A 19,262-nucleotide genomic window follows, 5' to 3' on the forward strand; every position below is an offset into this window, starting at 1 on the left:
GCTGAGGAAGAGAGCAGGGCAGGCAGCTGTGATGGGAGGTGGGGAGAGGAGTGCAGGGCAGGGGCTGGAAGATGCCCCTCCAGAGACCCTGATTGGAAGAGGGCTCGGCGGGCGTCTCCCCTTGACGTCACCTTCTTCCTTGTATTGGGGATCCCCTCCTCTCTGTCCCATCACAAATCTCTGTGGATGAGAAAGCACACACGGAACTTTTGACTGTGGGATTCTGTGTGTTGGCGGGTCAGGAATGGAGCCATGACTTCAGGGAGACCCCAGCTCTGCCCATAGGCACCCTGACTGGTGTCCCTCAGTGAAGGGTCAGCCTCCACTCCCAGGGAAGGACCTGAGAGCCATGGGTGACCCCCTCCCTGCTCCCACCCCCAGGAGATGGGCCGCCACGATGACCTGTGGTCCCTCTTCTACATGCTTGTGGAGTTTGCAGTGGGTCAGCTGCCTTGGAGGAAGATCAAGGACAAGGTGAGGGCGGTACAGCTGGGTCTGAGGGCAGGGAGGGCGTGTGGGGCAGCTGGGGCTGCATCTCCCAGTGCCCTCTTGTCTCCAGGAGCAGGTAGGGATGATCAAGGAGAAGTACGAGCACCGGATGCTGCTGAAGCACATGCCCTCCGAGTTCCACCTTTTCCTGGACCACATCGCCAGCCTCGACTATTTCACCAAGCCCGATTACCAGGTGGGAGCCTGCCTGCCTGCTCCTGCGCCCCCGACGCCTCTCTATGGGTGACTGTCTCCAGCGCCACCCATCCTGCTGAGGCCCTGCGCCCCTGCCGGCTTGGCCCTGAGCACCTCCCCCGGTCTTCCAACCACACGAAAGAAACTGTTGTGTGCTCTTGTAAACAGTAGTCACAGCTAAGATTTATCAAGAGCTCACCCTGTTCTCAGTACTTTTCCTGCATTAACTCATTTAAGCTTTAAAACAAGCCTTTGGTGATATTGCGTGTTCTTTATGTTATTATTCCAGCACTTAACAATTAATGAAGCCAAGTGCTTTCAAGGACTTTACACTGAAACTCTGCAGGAGGCCAAGTGGGATGATTATCCCCATCTCATAGATGAGGAAACTGAGGCCTGACAGCCTGGTTAGGAGCAGGGCAGGGCTCAGGCACATCTGACTCCAAGTCCAGTGCTCTTTCCAAGGCGCCATCACTACACCCCTATGGGACCCACTGATCAGAGAATGTTCTGCCCAGGATCCACTATGTGCGAGGCATGGCTACACACCGCAGGGAGCACAGATAGTGTCAGGCACACAGTGGGCTCGCAGTGAAGGGGGTCCTGCTAGCAGAGACAACCCTCTGGAGAGACCTAAGTCAGAAGTGGAAAGGTCTGTGGGGCCGCCACCTCCTGAACCCAGGGACCCAGTTGTTGGCAGAGGTCCCTTACTCGGGCAGTGGGAGGCCAAGCCCCCCAGGCCTAGCTCAGCCTCATGGGTTGCCCCAGACCACACAGCTTCGAGCACACCCTGTGCTGGGCCCTGGGCTGGCTGCTAGAAATGTAGAGGTGGCAGATAGGCCTGTGAACAATTCAAACCGCTGCTCTGTGCCCAATCGTGTGGGCGGGGTATTCAGGGAAGGCTTCAGAGTGGAGAAGACAGTGGGAAAGGCACTGCAGGCAGAGGAAGCAGCCTGTGCAGAGGCATGACCCCAGGTGGTGGGTTTGGGAAACTACTCCTGCTGCTTCTGCTGAGATGTGGAGGTGGCAGAGGAGGCTGGGGGCTGGAAATCAGGGGACAGATCTCCAAGGGCTTGTGTCCAGCCAGTGGAGCTTAAGTCAAGATGATAATTTGCATGCTGATTTGCATACTTTGTGCATGTTGTCATTTAAAATCAATGTGCCCTTCTTTCAATGCCCCCTCGTGGCCCATCCCTGTCCTGGAAGACCCCCCTCTTCCCCCTGCAATCCCAGCAACTGCCCCCTCCTCCTGGCTAGCCCCTGGGTCACCTCTCTGTCCTCCCGCCACCCCCATCCCTGCAGTTGATCATGTCAGTGTTTGAGAACAGCATGAAGGAGCGGGGCATCGCGGAGAACGAGGCCTTTGACTGGGAGAAGGCGGGCAATGACGCCCTCCTGTCCACGAGCACCTCCACCCCGCCCCAGCAGAACACCCGGCAGACGGCAGCCATGTTTGGGTGAGTCTTGGGAGGGGCGACGGGGGGCAGATGACCCCTGCCCCGAGGTGTCACCTGAGAAGCCAGTCCTCTCCTCCTCTTCCTACCTGGACACACCTGGCTGTCTCTCCTGTTCTTGGTGCTCAGAAGCAGGGTTCTTGAATCCCAGGGAGCTCTGCCACATCTCTCTCTTCAATCTGGAGATGGAGGGGGCATCCTTATTTGGAGTTCTTGACCTTACTGGGGAGCAGGGAGCCCTGAGTGAGATTCCCCCAGCGCCACAGTCTGTCTGTTTCTTGGTGGTCACACGCATCCATTCAGGGAACAGGTCTTGAGCCCTGGCACCAGGCCCTGTGGGGGCTCCGAGAAGAGATGTGCAGCCCCTGCCCTCCAGGCACTCTTAGTTGAGTCTGGGATGTTTATAATCGATGGGTCAGCGATTTCAGATCTAAGTGAAAAGCACAAAGGTAGAGTGGCCCAGGGAGGGGCCCGAGTGAGAAGGGCTCCCCACCCAGCCCTAGGGGTGAGCCAGGGGACACACTGCGGAGACTCCACAGGACTTGCCAGCACGTGAGGTGCCGGGTCTGTAAAGATATTGGTCCAGGAACTCCAAAGTGATTCTTTCTTTAGACCCATTTCCTAGTCTCAAGGAAGCCAGCCAGCGAAATGTAGTGGGGAGCTGGCAGGGCCGGAGAGCATCGAGATCTCCTAAATAAACCGAGCCAGGTGGGGCCGTAATTGCCCTCCAGCCCTCTGACCACCTGAGCCACCTGACGGTGGTCTGGTCCCAGAGGGTTTGCAAGCCAGGGATGGAGATGGGCCTACGGACGCCCCGACCCTGCCAGACCTTGCCTGTGCCCACTCTCATGGGTGGCGGGTGGTCTCCGGGGCCTGTGCAAGAGGAGAGGGCACCCCTGCCAGCCTTGCCCACGGCCCCCTCCTGGCCTCCACAGGGTGGTCAACGTGACGCCGGTGCCCGGCGACCTGCTCCGGGAAAACACTGAGGATGTGCTGCAGGGCGAACACCTGAGTGACCAGGAGAACGCACCTCCGATCCTGCCGGGGCGGCCCCCCGAGGGGCCGGGCTCCAGCCCCCACCTCGCCCCCCATCCCGGGGGTCCTGAGGCTGAAGTCTGGGAGGAGACAGATGTCAACCGGAACAAACTCCGGATCAACATTGGCAAAGTAACTGCAGCTGCGGAGGGGGACGCGGGTGGCCTTCCCCCTCCCACCTTGCTCCCCACCCGTGGGCCCCTCTCCCCAGCCGCCTGCCTGCTCGCCCTGCCTCCCTGGCCCGGCCCCATCCCAGGATCACCGGCATCCCAGTGCTCGGACCTCCCTCTCTCTCCTTCACCCCAGAAAACCACCTGCCCACAGCTGCCCTGTCAGCCCCACTCATGGAGCTCCCCTGCCCTGCAGACCCCCTGTGTGGTGGAGGAGGAGCAGAGCCGAGTTGCGGGGCTCCCCGGCTCCCCGGTGCGTGTCCCCCCAGACTCACCGACAACCCCAGTCCGTTCTCTGCACTACCGGAGGGTCAACAGCCCTGAGTCGGAGAGGCTGTCCACGGCGGATGGGCGGGTGGAACTGCATGAGAGGAGGTGGGTCTGGAGCCAGGGGGATGGTCAGGGGCCCCTGGTCCCCTCCACCTTCACACGCCTGGTCTGGAGGAAAGTTCAGATTCCAGGCAGAGGTGGGGGGACCTTGGAAGCGTTAAGAGGGTTCTACTTGGGCCTGGGGTCAGACTCAGTTAGAGTCAGTGACCAGCCTGGAGAGGGGGTGGGGGATGCAGAGGGCCCGGCTCAGACCACAGAGGGGCGTGGGGCTGGAGGAAGGTGTAGGAGGAGGTGAGAGCTGAGATGTAGGTGGGCGTGCTTCCAGAACCTCTTTCCCTGGGGGCTAATCACAGATGCCTCAGAGCAGCTGGGGCCTTCTCCAGGCCCCTCCCCCTTCAGCTCTGGGGGAGGGGCCTGGAGAAGGGTTCGGGAGAGCCTGAGGAGAAGACAGACCAAGTTTTGGGGGTCAGGCCTCGGGGATCTGAATGTCAAGGAGGGACCTGGTTGGTGGGTGGCAGTGTTGGAGAGTTTAGACTTAAGGTGAGCCTTTAGGATGGGGGATGAGAGGGTGGCTGGTTGACCTTGGGTGGCTGATGGCCACTAGGGACCAGGGTCCCGTCCTCACCTTAGATCTGATGGGTGGGACAACCTCGGGTGGGAGACATGACCCCACCTCCCTTGGCTCCGGGTGGGGCTTCACCTCACAGCAAGGCGGAGGCCTTCTCTGCACCAGGAAAGAGGTCTCTTCCTGGGGCCCAGCCCTGGGGTAGGAGGTCCCTGCCTCCTCATGCCCCACTTCAGCCAGGAACCCCCGTCTGGACTCTGCCCCGAACTGCACGTCCCCTCTGGGATGGGCACAGTGCCCCTCTGGGGTGTGGAGACGCCCGAGTCAGGGCAGTCCTGTGCCAATCCCTGTGGCGACCCCAGGACAAAGAGACGCAGGCCCTGTCCGGAGGGAGCCGACAGCCCTCACACACACACTCACATCCACACACACCCCCACGCTCGTACTCACACACACACACTACACTCACACGCACACTCTCACACTCACGTCCACACACTCACACACACTCACCTTCACACATCCACCGCACTCACACACACACTCACACGCATACTCTCACACGCACACACACTCATTTTCACACGCCCACCACACTCACACACTCATACACACACACCCTCACCACACTCACACTCTCACAGGTTGAACTACCCAGGCCAGAAGACCACATTTTCATCCATCATCGCCCAGAGGGTTCAGGAAACAGGGAGGAGTCAGGAGGGGCAGTTTGGAAGGGATGCGAGTGGAGAAGGGAGGTGGGAAATGCCCTGAGCAAAGACAGTCCTGAAGAGCACATTGGTTTGGTTCAGACTGAACCCTTGTTTCAGGGATGCTGGGGAGAGGAGAGGGCTGAGGAGAGATTTTCTGGAAGGTTCAGGATCTCAGGCAGGGCAAAAGCGTTTGGGGTGCTCTGGGGCACTTGGGAGCAGGAGAACCTATGAAGCTGGTGAGATCAGGGTGTCCCACCTCCCTGCTTTCTTCAGTTCCCGCTCCCCCCCCAGTCTTCGGCCCCTGTCTTCCTCTGACTTCCTTTCTCCTTCACATCTATTTAGACAAACCATGCTCTTGGGAAAGGAAGTGACATTAGCCACTTACATGGGAGTATGAATGTAAGACCTGGGTGACCTCCCTCCAGGGGTTGTATTTTAAGCCGTATGAACAAATTGATAAAAATGTTGTGCAGATTGGAGTTGGCAGGTCCCACATAGGCTGGGGTACGATGTTGAGAAAGCCCCACGGGAGGCTTTGATCTCTCACCCTTCCCCTCACAGGCTCGATGCAGGGGGGAGGATGGCAGTCCGCCCCCTGTCCGCAGCCTGAGTGTGAGTGAGGCCTCTGTGGTTCTCAGGGGGGCACCCTGGCATCTGGGAGAGGACAGTTCTTCCTTGTATAGCATCCTACAACCAGGAATACCCTCACCTTGGGGCTGGTACTCCCCAGTTGAGAACCTCTGCAAGTAACGTGAGATTCACAGCACAGGTTAAGATAACGATGGAAGAGATGTCCCCAGGTAGGATCCAGGTCCCAGAAGCAAATGTCAGAAGGGACCCAGCCCCTGCCTGGCAGAACTCGCAGTCTCCTGGGGTGGCAGATTCGTAAACATACACATGCTCCTCTCTGTGACGAGAGGGGACACAGGCAGTGCTGGAAAGGCAAATTAACCCCCATCAATGCAGGAGGGAACAGCTCCCTGCAGGAGGTGACAGCGAGCTGGGGTGGACGGCAAAGCGTGGGAGGACAGGCTGTGTGTGGGGAGTGGCATTCGTAAAGGCACAGAGGTGTGAGCAATTTGTGGAAAAGCAAATGAATTTGAGATGGGTCTGGCTAGGGGAAGGGGGAAATGGGGCCTTTGGCTGGCCGTCAGGGGCCTTGAATGCCAAACTAAGGCATGCGGACTTTGTCCTGGGCTGGGAGTCACTGGAGTTTGCTGGAGGTGGTGAAACCAGCCAGGTAGGCTTGAAGGGTGGTGGTAAAAGAGGCTAGAAAACCATCAGCTCGAGGGCCAGGTGGGTGTGTTTGCCCTGGGTGCAGCGGGAGAGAGCCTGCGTTGGGTGGGAGCCCTAGCTGGGCAAACATCAAATTGCCTTTAGGAAAGTCAGAAGATCCAGGTTCCTGGGCGTGGTTTGGAGGACAGTGTTCCTTGGGCACAGGAACCAGGTTTTACTTTTTGCCCGTTTAGATTCCTGGAACACAGTAGGCATTCAAAAATGCGTGTTGGGGCTTCCCTGGTGGCGCAGTGGTTGAGAGTCCGCCTGCCGATGCAGGGGACGCGGGTTTGTGCCCGGTCCGGGAATATCCCACATGCCGCGGAGCAGCTAGGCCCGTGAGCCATGGCCGCTGAGCCTGCGCATCCGGAGACTGTGCTTCACAACGGGAGAGGCCACGACAGTGAGAGGCCCGCGTACCGCAAAAAAAAAAAAAAAAGAAAAGAAAAAAAATTGTGTGTTGAATGAATGACTAAATGAATGAATGAGATCTTTGCAGGGACTGAGGTTGGAGGGTGGCAACCCAGGACGTGGCTGAGCCTGGCCCAGGGTGGGAGAAGTGCAGTGGTCAGGGGGTCTCAGGCATCAGCTTCCACCTTGCCACCTCCTTGGGGGTCCAGAGAGGCTGGGCACTGAGCCCCACGTTGGGTGGCTTTGCAGGTCACGAATGGATCTGCCCGGCTCACCCTCGCGCCAGGCCTGTTCCTCGCAGCCGGCCCAGATGCTGTCAGTGGACACGGGCCACGCCGACCGGCAGGCTAGCGGCCGCATGGACGTGTCAGCCTCCGTGGAACAGGAGGCCCTGAGCAATGCCTTCCGCTCGGTGCCGCTGGCCGAGGAGGAGGACTTCGACAGCAAGGAGTGGGTCATCATTGACAAGGAGACAGAGCTGAAGGACTTCCCCCCGGGGGCGGAGCCTAGTACGTCGGGCACCACGGACGAGGAGCCCGAGGAGCTGCGGCCGCTGCCCGAGGAGGGCGAGGAGCGTCGGCGGCCAGGGCCGGAGCCCGCCGTCCGGCCCCGGGGACGCGGCATGCACATACTGGCCGAGGAGGACCTGCGGCTGATGCCGGCTCAGCCCCTGCCACCCCAGCTGAACCAGGCCGATGGCCGGTCAGAGACATCACAGCCCCCCACGCCCGGCAGCCCTTCCCACTCGCCCCTGCACTCCGGACCCCGCCCTCGACGGAGAGAGTCGGATCCTACGGGCCCTCAGAGACAGGTAAGGTTGGGCTTGCACCCCACTCCCCACGCCCGACGCCCGCAGTCCTGGCACATAGCCGGGAGTGCTCCTGTGTGCTCCCTGGGGGCTGCCGACTAGCACCAAACTGTTGCAGCTCTGATGAAGGGAGACAGGCTTAAGGGTCTGAAACCAAGCTTATGGGGGCAGCAAGGCTTCCCAGAGGAAGTACCTCCCGGGTCTGAGTTGAGTCTTGCATTCTGGGCGGTGTCAGCCAGGTGACATAGCAGGAGAAGTACCTCCCAGGCCAAGGCGACAGGGTGTGCAAAGCCCCAGAGGTGGCCATCAGAAAGCACTGCTCTGCTTGCACTTCGCAGCACATGGGGCTGCGCGGTGGGTCCTGGTGCCCTGTCTGGGAGGGCCTTGGGGTTGGGGCTGGATGCTGAAGGCTTGGTGAGCCACCGCAGGCTTTTAAACGGGGGTGCGACATGATGACACGGGTACTTTTGAAGGATCCCTCTGGCTGCTGTGTGGAAAATGGATTGAAGGGGCACAAAACTCTCAGCAGGAAGGCCACATGGCAGGCGCCAGCGGGAGAGTGTCCTGGTGGCTTGGACCAGGGTGGGGACTTTGGATTTGGGGCAAGGTGGATGCAGCCGAGAGGTGTTGGGTGAGGACTGAGGGAGCTGTGACGGAGCAGAGGGGCTCTCCACTGACGCCCGGTGTTCCGGGTGGGTGGCGGTGCCGTCACTGAGTGGCTTTAAAAGGAGTAGCACCTCAGCTTTGGAAGCAATGACCTCGTGGTACCTGTGGGATGTCCACTGTGGAGGCATCAGTTCTCAGCAGAGAGATCTCGCCAGGAGATACGGACTGGGGGGTCTTGTAGTCCACAGGAGTGGATGATGTTACCCAAGAGGACACCCGAGATGGTGGGGAGAGCCAAGGGTGAAGGCAGAGCTGGGAGGGGGGAGGAGAAAGGAAAGGGAGCCCTTGAGAACGAGTGAGCTGAAGGGGTCAGAGCGTGGAACACCTGGGGAGAGGGCTCCTGGAAGTCAGCGAAGGAGCTGCTGAAAGAGGGTGAGGCCAGCAGGGGATGTCCTGTGGTCAGGGCAGGCTCCATGCGGGGGGTGAGCCCTGAGGACCAGGACGCTCAGACAGTGATGGGGAGAAAAGGAGCCTGGGCAGCAGGGACCCTAAAGTGGGCACAGGGGCGGGCATGCTGGGGGCCCTGGGTGGACCCGGTCAGACTGCCATGGCACCTTCTCGTGTGGGAGGACTGCGGGACAAGGCAGGACGGGCAGGGAGGGGCCGGATGGTGGTTGCATCATAAATGCCAGGGGGAGGGTCTGCAGCACGTCTCATGGTATTTTCTTCTGGCAAACATGGGGTGTCAGAATAGGCAGCAGGCCACTGGCCTGGCCTGGCTTCTCTGTGTGGGGTAGAGGCTGACCTCTGATCCAGGAATATGGCTCCAGCACTCACCCTGGGTGTTGAATGGGGTCTGTGCTCCCTCAGAGGACTGGGGAGAGCAAGGAGGTGATGCTAGAGGGCTCAGGGGCTGTGCCGCGTTCCACTGGACTGTCCCACGTTGGGGGCATGCACGCAGAAGGCTCTGGGAGATGCCAGGTGCAGGGCTGGGGCCAGTTCTGCTGTGTGCTCAGAATCGGGAGGTCTGGCCGGGAGATCGCAGGTGCTCTGGAGAAGGCAGCTCCGAGTAGGGCTGTCTTTACGCCCCATCCCTGTGTGTAGAAGAGACAACCTCTGACCCAAGATCCTGAGGAGTGTTCATCCTGGCCTTGCCCTGGACACTGGAAAATTGGGGGCTCAAAAAGTGGGGACCATGAGCTTCCACCCAGAGGGGTCCTAGCCAGCCTGAGTTGGAGGCTCAGCTGTGGCAGGATGTGGGCAGCATGGCTGTGTTGCTGACCTGGACACTGTGCGCACCAGAACCAGCACTGGGAAGCAGGAGAGGGAGCAAGAGCTGTTTGGGCTCCCTTGCTCCCCTCTCATTCATTCATGCACTCATTCATCACCTAGTCATTCCCTATTACTGCGTAACTACACTGTGCCGGGGACCGGATGCATCAGAGATCAGACACACAATAGGTCGTGCTCTTGGGACGTGCAGAGTGGAGGAAAGGAGACAGGGGGTGGTGGTGTGGGGTGGAGAGAAAGCCCAGAATTAAAATCAGGAGGCCGAGTTCTGGACCTGGGCTCTTCCAGTCCCTTCCTGGTGACTGTAGGCCAACTGGGTCTCAGACTTGGGGTGCTGAGCTATCTGGGAGGTTTTTCTCACCTTCAGATGCACCCCCCTTGTCCTAGGAGTCAGCCTCCCACTGGGGAATTCCAGCCAAGGGGGTGAGGAGAGATTTGGGGGAGCAGACTCAGGCCTGTCGTACAGTCAGTCTTGGGCTCAGGTCCTCCTCGTGACAAGGGTGGGCATTGCCTGTCTCAGTGAGCAATGAGCTGATGAGTCGTGTGAGCCTGGAGGGGATGTTAGGTGTGTGCGGGCCTTGGTTTCCCCACAGCGTACAGCATTCTATGGCTGCGTGTGTGCCATAGAATGTCGGTGTCAGCTTACCCAAGAGCGTGCAGCGGTGTGTGGGCGTGTCCATGTGTGTACACACGCGTGTGGGTGCACATGTCAGAGTGTCTGTGTAGAGCGCGTAGTGGGTCTGCGAGTGTGTGGAGATCCATGGAAGCCAGCTGGCAGGGTAATCATCACAGTGATAGTTCTAATGAGGATATAATAGCCGGCACTACTCCCGAAATTCCATATTCTACACGCGCATTCCTCACAACAATACCGTGCAGAGGCCATCCCCATTTACAAGGTAAGGAAACTGAGGCTCAGCGTAGCTAAGTCTTTAGCCCAGGGTCACCAGCTGCTAAGTGGTAGAAGCAGGATTTGAATCCAGGCAGCTGGCTCCAGGGCTGTGCCCGGAGCCACACAGTCTGAGGCCTGTGTGTTTAAGAGAGGAGCAAACACAGGCCAGAGAGAGCAGATGACTTGTGCGGGATCAGGAAGAGCCTTTGTGTGTGTGTGTGGGGGTGTATATGTGTGTGTGTGTTGCATGCACACGTGTGTGCGCCTGCTGGCTGGACTGTGGCAGCAGGTGTGCCTGTGGGCGTGTCATTGCGTGTGGTGCAGCCTCTGTGTGTGTCTTGGTTTGAGCACATGGGGCAGGACATGTCTTGGAGTATTTCAGTACAGCAGGGTGAAGCTGACTCCTTCCTTCGCCAAGGGCAGGGGAAGAGGGAGGAATGGACTGGCACATTTTTTCCTTCTTTTGGTCTGGAAAGAGTCCTGAGCCCAGCCTGGGTGGGGGATGCAAAACTGGCTGCACCCTGGAATCTCAGTTTGTGGAACTCCCCCCATCCTGTAATGTAACTAGATTAAGCGGCTCAGGGCAGGCAGGAAATCTCTATAGGGACCCCACCCTGCCGCCTTTCTGCAAGGAAGCCCCTCCTAGTCCCAGCTCCGTCGGCTTGGTGTCTGACGTGTGAACTTCCTCCTAACAGCTCCTAAGATAGGAGCACCTGCAACTCTGTCACCTACCCCCGTGGGGAGCAGGGACGAGGATAACGTGGAACCAGGCAGTTTTAGAGCATCTGTTGTTCTTTGGTGTGCATCGCATGGTACTTTAATTTTTTTCTTACACACACCTCGTTTTCTTCTCTCCGGAATTTACGGTGCAAATTAGAAGTGACCGGGAAAGCCAGGGCAGAGGAGAGAGCAGCGGACAGAGTGTGTGATTTGGGGGAGGGATGTTTACCCTCCTTCGCGGTTGTCTCTGGCTGATAACCCGGGGGGTCAACATTCCCTGAGTACATGGACATTTGTTTGGCAGCCCCTAGAGCATTTCCCTGCCACGTGTGCGAGGGGCTGGGGGACAAGGATGAATCGGAGCTCACAGTCAAGGGGGTGGGGTGGGGATGCAAAGGTGGAGACACGATGTTTACAGTCAAGGGACAAAGGGAGATAACAGAGAACTTTCCTCTGCTGGGAACAGGGAGCCAGCCTGCCTGGGAAGCCGGGGTGGCCTCAGAGACATGACACTTCAGTGGGCGCTGAGGACAGGGAGGTGGCCACAAGAAGTACCTGGACTGAAAGGGCAGGAGCACGCTGGGATTAAATCCCTCTGGCAGCTGACCAAACTCTGGCTGAGATGCTGAACTTGAGCAACCCGCCTGTGCTGCTAGAGGGACTGTGGGCAACTGTGGGTACCTCTGGCCCTCAGTATCCCCAGGTGGGCCTTGGACCCCTAAACCTCAGTGCAGACAGGACCGGTTCAGAAGGATCCTAGACTTGACCACAAAGAAGCTGGAAGGGAAAGTAGAGTGATGGCAAAGACAATCCTACAGAATATTCTGTCTCCTCGCCTTTCTGCTGGAGGTTCCATGCCGGGTCCCTGGACCCCCATTCAATGGCCTCAGGGGCCCCCTCCTCCTCAGCCCTCTAGAAGCTGGCCCAGCCAGTCCTCACTGGCCCCGCCTAACGATATGTAAACTGGCCTCAGTCCCAGGAAGAGCTAGGGGCCAGGATGGGAAACATCTGATGACAGCCAAGTCACCATTTCCATCCCCATAAGCCTGGGACACCGAGCCCCACTTTCCCTTTTCCCTTTGAGGGCACGAGGGCAGCAGGGCACAGGCGTGATTCTTCCCAACGGTGGCCAAGTGAGGCGGCCACACCCTGCCATGTGGCTCGACCTTGCAGAGGACAGGGAAAAAGCCACCTTGGAGAAATGATTTCAATCGACTCCTCCACCCTCCAGTCCTCTATCCCTTTCTTCATTCTCAAGAGTGATTTAAAGGGTAATAAAACAGTTCACATGACACAGCATTTACACCATGGCCAGCACTGTTCCAAGGGCTTTGCATATTATAACATCTGATCCTTATAAAGGTCCTATGATGTGGGAACCATAGTCACCTCCATTTTACAGATGAGGAAGCTGAGGCATGAAGAAGTAAAGTAACTTGCTTGAGGTCACCCAGGTAGTAAGTGGTGTAGTTGGGATTCAAACATAAGTAGTCGGACCTCAGAGTCCTACCCTCTGCTATGTTGTCACTGAGACCCTGACTGCCCCTGTCATGGGGGCAGGAGTGCCACCTCAGAGGGCATGTAGCTGGTGTTCTCTAGACCTCATGAAGGGCATGGAGTCCAGCCGGGAAGACAGATGGTGCACAGATGCTAATACATTTTAGAGCGGCCTTCCTGGGGGGCAGGATTTCCCCAGCCCAAAGGGAACCCCGAGCTATGTAGAGCTAAGCCAGGAAGGCATCCTGGAGAAAGTGAGTGACCAAGGTCTCTGCAAGGAGACCATGGTGTGAGGAGGAGGCCGGGAAAGGGCACTGGAGGCCGGAGCCTAGATTGTGAGGCAGGAAAGTACTACAGTCTGCACCCCTCTGCACCCTGCCGGACCCTGCCGACCTGCCCGGGACGCCGGTGCCGCAGGGGCTGTCAGCGGTGGGGTGGCCCCCCGAGACGGAGCTGTCGAGTCTGTGCCTGACGCCTCTTTTCCCTCCACTCTCTTGGTCTCTTTCAGTTGGAGGAGGACAGACTCTCGGGGCACTCCCTCCCGCGGTACAGCCCCCTGCGACGACTGGCGTCCTCCGTTTTCTCCTCCTCCACGCTGGAGACCGAGCATTACCCTCACCCTGGCGGCGGCGGCTCCTCCGGTTCCCTCATTCAGCGCAGCCGCTCGGCGGAGAGCAGCCCCGTGCGGGCGCCCCACCGGCGCCACGCGCCCCTGGCCGCCGGCAACCACAGACTCGTGCCCTCGGTGCTCCGCATCTCGCGGTCACAGCTGCAGCAGGTGTGGGCCCGCTTCACGCACAAGACCTAGGCTGGGCCCCCCCCCTCCTGGAGGGGGCAGGTGGGGGGGGTGGGGAGCAGGCAGAGACCGTGGTTCCTTCCCAGGACGCAATAATCACACACTCATACACCCTGTCCCTCCCCATCATGCAATACAGCCCCCTATAACGTTGGCCCAAGGTACTGTAACGCCCCGCCCCTCACCCCCCATCGTCTCCCTTTGCTTGGCGCCAGCCAAATGGTGCAGGGAGGGATGGGGCTGTTGGTGCAGCTTCTGGGACAGGACAGGGGCCCTGGGCTGGAGCCACCAGTGAGTCCAGAGTCCAGTGGAAACCAAGGTGTCAGGGAGAGGCATGCTGGGTCAGAGTCAGTCTGGAATGAGGCTTATTCTTTTTAATCTGTGATCTCTTGGCATAGTTGGGCCTGGTCCACCCTTGAGGGGAGTGCCAGGAGACTGGGTCCCTCTTGGTGTGCTGTGTGTCTGTCTATCTGCGTGGGGCAAGGTGTGTGGCCCTGTGTGTGAGATGGGGACCTGGCCAGCCATATTTGGGGCTTGGTGGGAAAGTGCCTCTACACTCAGTGGTATGGGAGGAAGCAGCCCTGTAACCCAGTGAGCCCTTCCCATGCCACTGTCACAGAGGACAGAGTCCTTGCCCTCCCACATCTCAACCCAGGAGGCCTGGAGCTCAATCCACTGTAGGCTGCCCGTCCCTCAAGGCATATGTGTCACCATCCACTGGTGGGATTGGTTGCCTGGCCCAGCTCCTTAGGAGCTGAGCAAGCATGAACAGGGGCCTGGGATCTGCCTCTCAAAGCGAGCTGGAGCCTCGGCGTGAAAGGACCCCGTCTAGTAGCAGCGGCAGAGAGGGTGGTTGTAAAGGATGAGGTAGGACCTGTGAGCTCAGGACAAATTCCAGACACAGCAGTCCCACCACTGCCCCTCTCAGAGGGTGACTCATTCCTGTGGGTGCTCCGCCAACCTTTTTGCCCCCCAGGGGCGGTGGTGAAGACAGAGCAACAGGGCACCTGGTAGGCTGATCAGATGGGGATCTGGAGATGGGTGGGGGAATCAGGATGCCAGATTGCTTATGCTCTTTCTGCCTGTTTCTCAGCACCCTACCTGTCACTGAAGGGACCCCCAAGGTTCTCTTTCTTCGTTCCTGCCCATGTCAACCAGCACCTCTGTTCCCCTGGGGAATGCGGCAGTGGTGAAGATGGCTCCAAGAAGGGCAGCACCTGTATAGGGAGGGAAGGAGGGGAGGAGACCTGAAGGTTTGCAAAATGTTGACTGCAGTAAGGTTGCACCTGTGTGTGTGCTTGTGCGCACGCAGGGACGCTTATGAGTACGAGTGTGCTTATGTACGAGCATTTGTGCATGTGGCAGGGTTGTCACAGATAGATGCTCAGGCTGTGCGCGGCCATTTACATAGACCCTAACGTGAATGGCATCCACTGAAGTTGCACAGTGCTGCAGTCCTGTGTGTGTGGGTGTGTATGAGTGCGCATGTGTGTGTGTGTTAGGGAGTCAGAAACATGTCTGTGCAGTCCTTGGTAGTTTCCTATGTACCTACTATCATCCTGGCTCCTCTTTCTCCCTCCTTCCTCTCTTGATGTCTGCTTCCCTCCCAACTCATCTCCCTTCAACTCCTGTCTCTGGTTGCAGTAGAGGCCTCAGGGCCCCTGCCCCAGCCTAGGGATGCCGTAGTGGGTGGGCAGTGCCCCGAGCCAAACTGTTCTCCTACGTGGCTTGTCCATGTGAGCTAAGCCTGCACCCACCACTCTCCTTTCTCCAAAATCTGTTTCTTTTTGAGGATATCTGGGCCAAGAGCACCCTCTCCATCTAGGGATGAAAGCCAGACTCGGGCCCACCCCCATCCTGACTGCTCATTTTTGAACCTCCCCAAGTCCAAGCCTCTGTTGCCCTCCGGGATGTTTTGTGTGGCTCTGCATCCTGCGGTGGCAGAAGGTAGAGGAGGGTCAGGGTAGACCCTCAAGAAAAGAGGGAAAACACAAAGCACAAAGGTGAGGGGGTGGGATGGACAGTAGCCCTACTCCCCGTCTTCTGGCACTGCCCCCCTCTCTCCCTGCTACCCTCTGGCCCTCTTTCCATCCTCTCCAGCTAGTGACAGGGGCTGAAATGAAGAGGAGTCTGTCCACCAGCCACTCTAAAAGTCAGCAGCAGTGGGGTCAGGGCCCCTGTTATCTGGGACTAGATGAAACCAAGCACTCTGTTATCCGGCATTTCCTTCCAGAGGGGTCCACTACCCGACCCTGAGCACAGCTCCCACTCAGTGACCAGCACCCTGAGGTGCTCTAAGATCCCAAAGTGCCTTGTGACATATCAAAGACGGTGGCACTAGCTTCAGCCTCGTTTTAGCATTAAACACATATTTCTGTTTCCAAAGCTTTTGGAGGTGGGGAATCCTGTTTAGCAACCCCAAAGTGGCTGAATTTTCAAACACACACACACGCGCACACACACACACACACACGCGCGCACACACACACACCAGAACTGATAACTGTGGGAGAGGGTGTGTCCTTTAAAGTAAGATCTTGATTCAAAACATTTTGTCCTTTGGGGGACATCCTTTTACGTGTCCTCCGTAGCGGAGGAGATACTATCTTATAAGCCATAAAGCTCTGAACTAACAGGAAGTGATCTTGATAATATTGAGATTATCTCAGGGCCCCTGCCCCAGCCTAGGGATGCCGTAGTGAGTGGGCAGTGCCCTGAGCCAGACTGTTCTCGTGGATGTCTCATCCATGCGAGCTAAGCCTTCACCCACCACTCTCCTTTCTCCAAAATCTGTTTCTTTTTGAGGCTATCTGGGCCAAGAGCACCCTCTCCATCTAGGAATGATTACCTTTTGAGGGTAGTTTTGACTTTTGGAACATCTAAGGCCATTTGAAGCCACGTGTGTTGCAGCAATTTCATGTGCAGCTCAGCCGGCCCTGCGTGGTTTGGAGTTGGGGTGCCTGTCTCTAGGTCCCAGGCTGGGTAGGGCCCTGCAGTGTTGTCAGGCTCCTTTGGGTTTCCCAAAGAAGAGGTCAGCGTGTTTCAAGAAATGATACCCTGCTTGGGGAAAGCACATAGCCTCCCCAAGGTCGGCTTTGAAAAGAAGCAGTACTCTTTGTTGTATTGGAAAACGATATTTTCATACTTTAAAGTCACACCCTGCATGTAGCCGTGGCTTCCAATTATGAATTAATTTATTTTATTTAACAGTCACTGGCACACAGAGCTTATTATGTGCCAGGCAGTGACCTAAGCACTTTACAAAAATAACTTGTTTAATCCTCACAATAGCCTAGGAAGTAGATCCCAGGATTATCTGCATTAAATGGATTAATCAGAATATCTAATTTACAAAAGCGTATTAAAAACCCCACCAATGCCGAATAACTGAGGTCTTGTTTGACGGGAGTTTTAAAGCATTTTAGTCTGTGTATTGGTCTATTTACTGTCCTTTCTGGTTGGCCCCTCCTCGCTCTATCTAGGAAGAAGGAAGTTGTCTATGAGTCAGACTCTCCTTTCTTCTCCATCCCAGAGTCCAGGTGGGGGTCACTCCAGAGTACTGGGGTTGGTTGAAATGGCTGGACCCTGTCTCTCCAGAGACCCCAACCTCTCAATCCCACATGGCCCCAAGCATCCCATAGCAGCTCTGGGGATTAGATGGGTGGAGTAAGAGTTCTGGTGAGAAAGCAGGTGCTCAAAACCCTGTCCTCAGTGGTATTGGTGGAATCCTTGGGGTCAGGCTCACAGGCAGGGCAGGTACTGGCATTGGTGACCACTGACCATGGAGATGTGATATGTCACCAACTCACATGTCAACAGGAGCCAAGCAGTGTCAGGGAGAGGGCACTTGTGGGGATTGTGGTAAACAGAAGGACCACCACCAGTCCTCAGCTCAGCCAATTGTTGCCAGCATCTTCCAATTTTTAAGTGAAATCTCACAATTTTTAATTAGTGGCATCTAATTTTTTAAAAGCAACAACTTTTTAAAGAAAAATCACTGTGTGAGCTAAACAAAACCGGTTTACAGGCAGAGACCCTGAACTCAGTTTGAACCTCTCTGAGCCTGAGGACTCACTCACCCCCCCAAATCTATCCAAGGCTGTAGCACTCAAATGGGGTCAGTGTTCTGCCCCAGGAACTCAAACTGGGTGGGCTTCTTAAGAGAAGGCAGTTCGTGGCCAGTGGGGCTGTGTGCCGGGTGCTGTGTGTACATGTCAGTGAGCTCATGGTGTGTGTGCCTAAGTGTGTGTGTGGGCCGGTGGGTTTGTTCATGGCAAGTGGGGTCCTCCTCAGAGGACCAGTATTTTCTCTGTGGGACAGGAACCTGAGTCAGTGAAAAATGCTCTAGTAAATTCTCAGTAATGAATAGACACCCCCCCACCCACTTAAGGCAGCTTGGGTCACAGCAATAACCATTCAACACTCACCCCTGCCGCTAGCATCCCGAACCCAGCAATCTCCTTTGCGTTTCCAGTTGTGGGGAAAAGGGGAATAGCCCTGCCCAGCACATGGGGGAATAGCGGAAACTCTGAGCCATGCTGGTACCTTAACCCTTGCTCCCCCAGCCAAGAGGGGCAGGCCCCTCCAATCCCAGGAAAAGCCAGGGTTCCTCTCTGTGGAGGGGCCCAGGACCCTCCTTTGCTATTTCTCTCCTCTGCCCTGCTTAGATCTCCTTTTCTGGGGAGGGGTGGTGCTGTCTGCCCAGGCAGTGGTTGGGGGGGCCTGGGCTACTGGGGTGTGCAGAAAGAGCTGTGGCAATGTGTCTATATTGGGTGACCAGGGGAGGGGACCATGCTTAGGGAGGATATGGGGGCCCCTGGCTGTGGGAGCATGATGCTGTATCTCCTGCTGTCCTTCGCTTGATTTGGTACCTGAGGATGGAAGAATAGACCTCTAAGGAGGGCCCGAACACCCCCCCCACCCCAAACTCCACTGAGATTCCAGCCCATAGGGCAGGAATCAGCCCACCCCCATGGGCAGTCCTTGGTAACAAGGAGTGTGGCAAATCACTCTTCTTAAGTTGGGGGGCACGTCCCCAAAGTTTGCATTATTCCCATTAGGGACAGAGGTGCCCCCTGGGACTGGTGGGGTCAGCCTCTGAAAATTGTAAAGCATCCTTCTCCCTAAGGGAGAGGCTCCCAGTCTGAGGACCACATCCCTCAAATATCCCAAATGGTTTCTCACACCACCCAGTGGGCTTCCCAGCTTAGGGAGCCCCTGGGCTTGAATGGCCCCAGCCCCCCAAGTGAGTAGTTAAGAAGCAGTGGGGGAAGAGGGGCAATGAAGCCCAAAGGACTATGGGAACCTTTCTAGACCTCCGCTTCCACTTGGTTCCGCCGTGCGTCCCACCACGTACCCTCCCTTCTACCTGCACAGGCTCTGAGGGTGGGGGGGCTTGGGGTTCACCTTGCCACGACTAACAGCCCCCCCCTCTCTCTCACACACACACACACACACACGCACACGCGCACACACACACACATACCCATAGCTGCAGGCACACTTCATGCACTCTCCGGACAGCAAACTAGCAGCCCCCCGCCCAGGAGAGCACGAGGATCGTGTTTCCGGGCCCCTCTCACAGGTTTATCACTGTATCGGGACCCCCATCTACCACATTCCCCTTTGTCCGCGACCCCTGGACCCGCCCCCGCGGCCGTCGCACCACGAATGTATGTTCAGTCTTTTTAACTAGCTGCTAAGCGGCGTGATCAGGGTACCGCCAGGCCTCCGAGCCCCGGGCTCGAGACCCGCCCCTCACGCCGCCAGAGCTGCCCTCCCGGGCGCCCCGACGTGTGCGCCCGAGGGGGTGTCAGCCTCTGCGCCCCGCTCCCGCCGAGCTGCCTGCTGCTAAAGTCCTCCCCCGGGTTATCGCCCCCAGCCGCCCGCCGCCCCCGCCCCGCGCTGTGCTTGTGTTAGCTTCCCCTCCGCAGGCTCTCGGTCGCAGGGTCCCTGGCCCAGGGCGGGGCGGGGCTGGAGTGGTAGCTCGCCCCTCAGGGCTTCGGGGCAGGATGCT

The 19,262-nt window shown here is 57.7% G+C and overlaps 1 protein-coding gene across 3 annotated transcripts in view; it reads left to right on the forward strand.

Moving 5' to 3' along the window:
• TTBK1 (tau tubulin kinase 1) overlaps positions 1-19,262 on the forward strand; it is a 41,783-nt gene that overhangs the window by 10,564 nt on the left and 11,957 nt on the right. For all 3 annotated transcript variants that reach the window (XR_009565669.1, XM_060307209.1, XM_030871110.2), the window contains exons 8-13: positions 382-474; positions 560-685; positions 1,987-2,141; positions 3,074-3,305; positions 3,540-3,718; positions 6,887-7,448. Coding sequence is in view for 2 of the 3 variants with exons in the window: in XM_060307209.1 (XP_060163192.1) it covers positions 382-474; positions 560-685; positions 1,987-2,141; positions 3,074-3,305; positions 3,540-3,718; positions 6,887-7,448 (1,347 nt within the window). In the remaining variant the exon portion in view is untranslated. The remainder of the gene's footprint in view (positions 1-381; positions 475-559; positions 686-1,986; positions 2,142-3,073; positions 3,306-3,539; positions 3,719-6,886; positions 7,449-19,262) is intronic.

The sequence above is a fragment of the Globicephala melas genome, chromosome 11 (assembly GCF_963455315.2).
Source record: "Globicephala melas chromosome 11, mGloMel1.2, whole genome shotgun sequence".
Classification (NCBI taxonomy): domain Eukaryota; kingdom Metazoa; phylum Chordata; class Mammalia; order Artiodactyla; family Delphinidae; genus Globicephala; species Globicephala melas.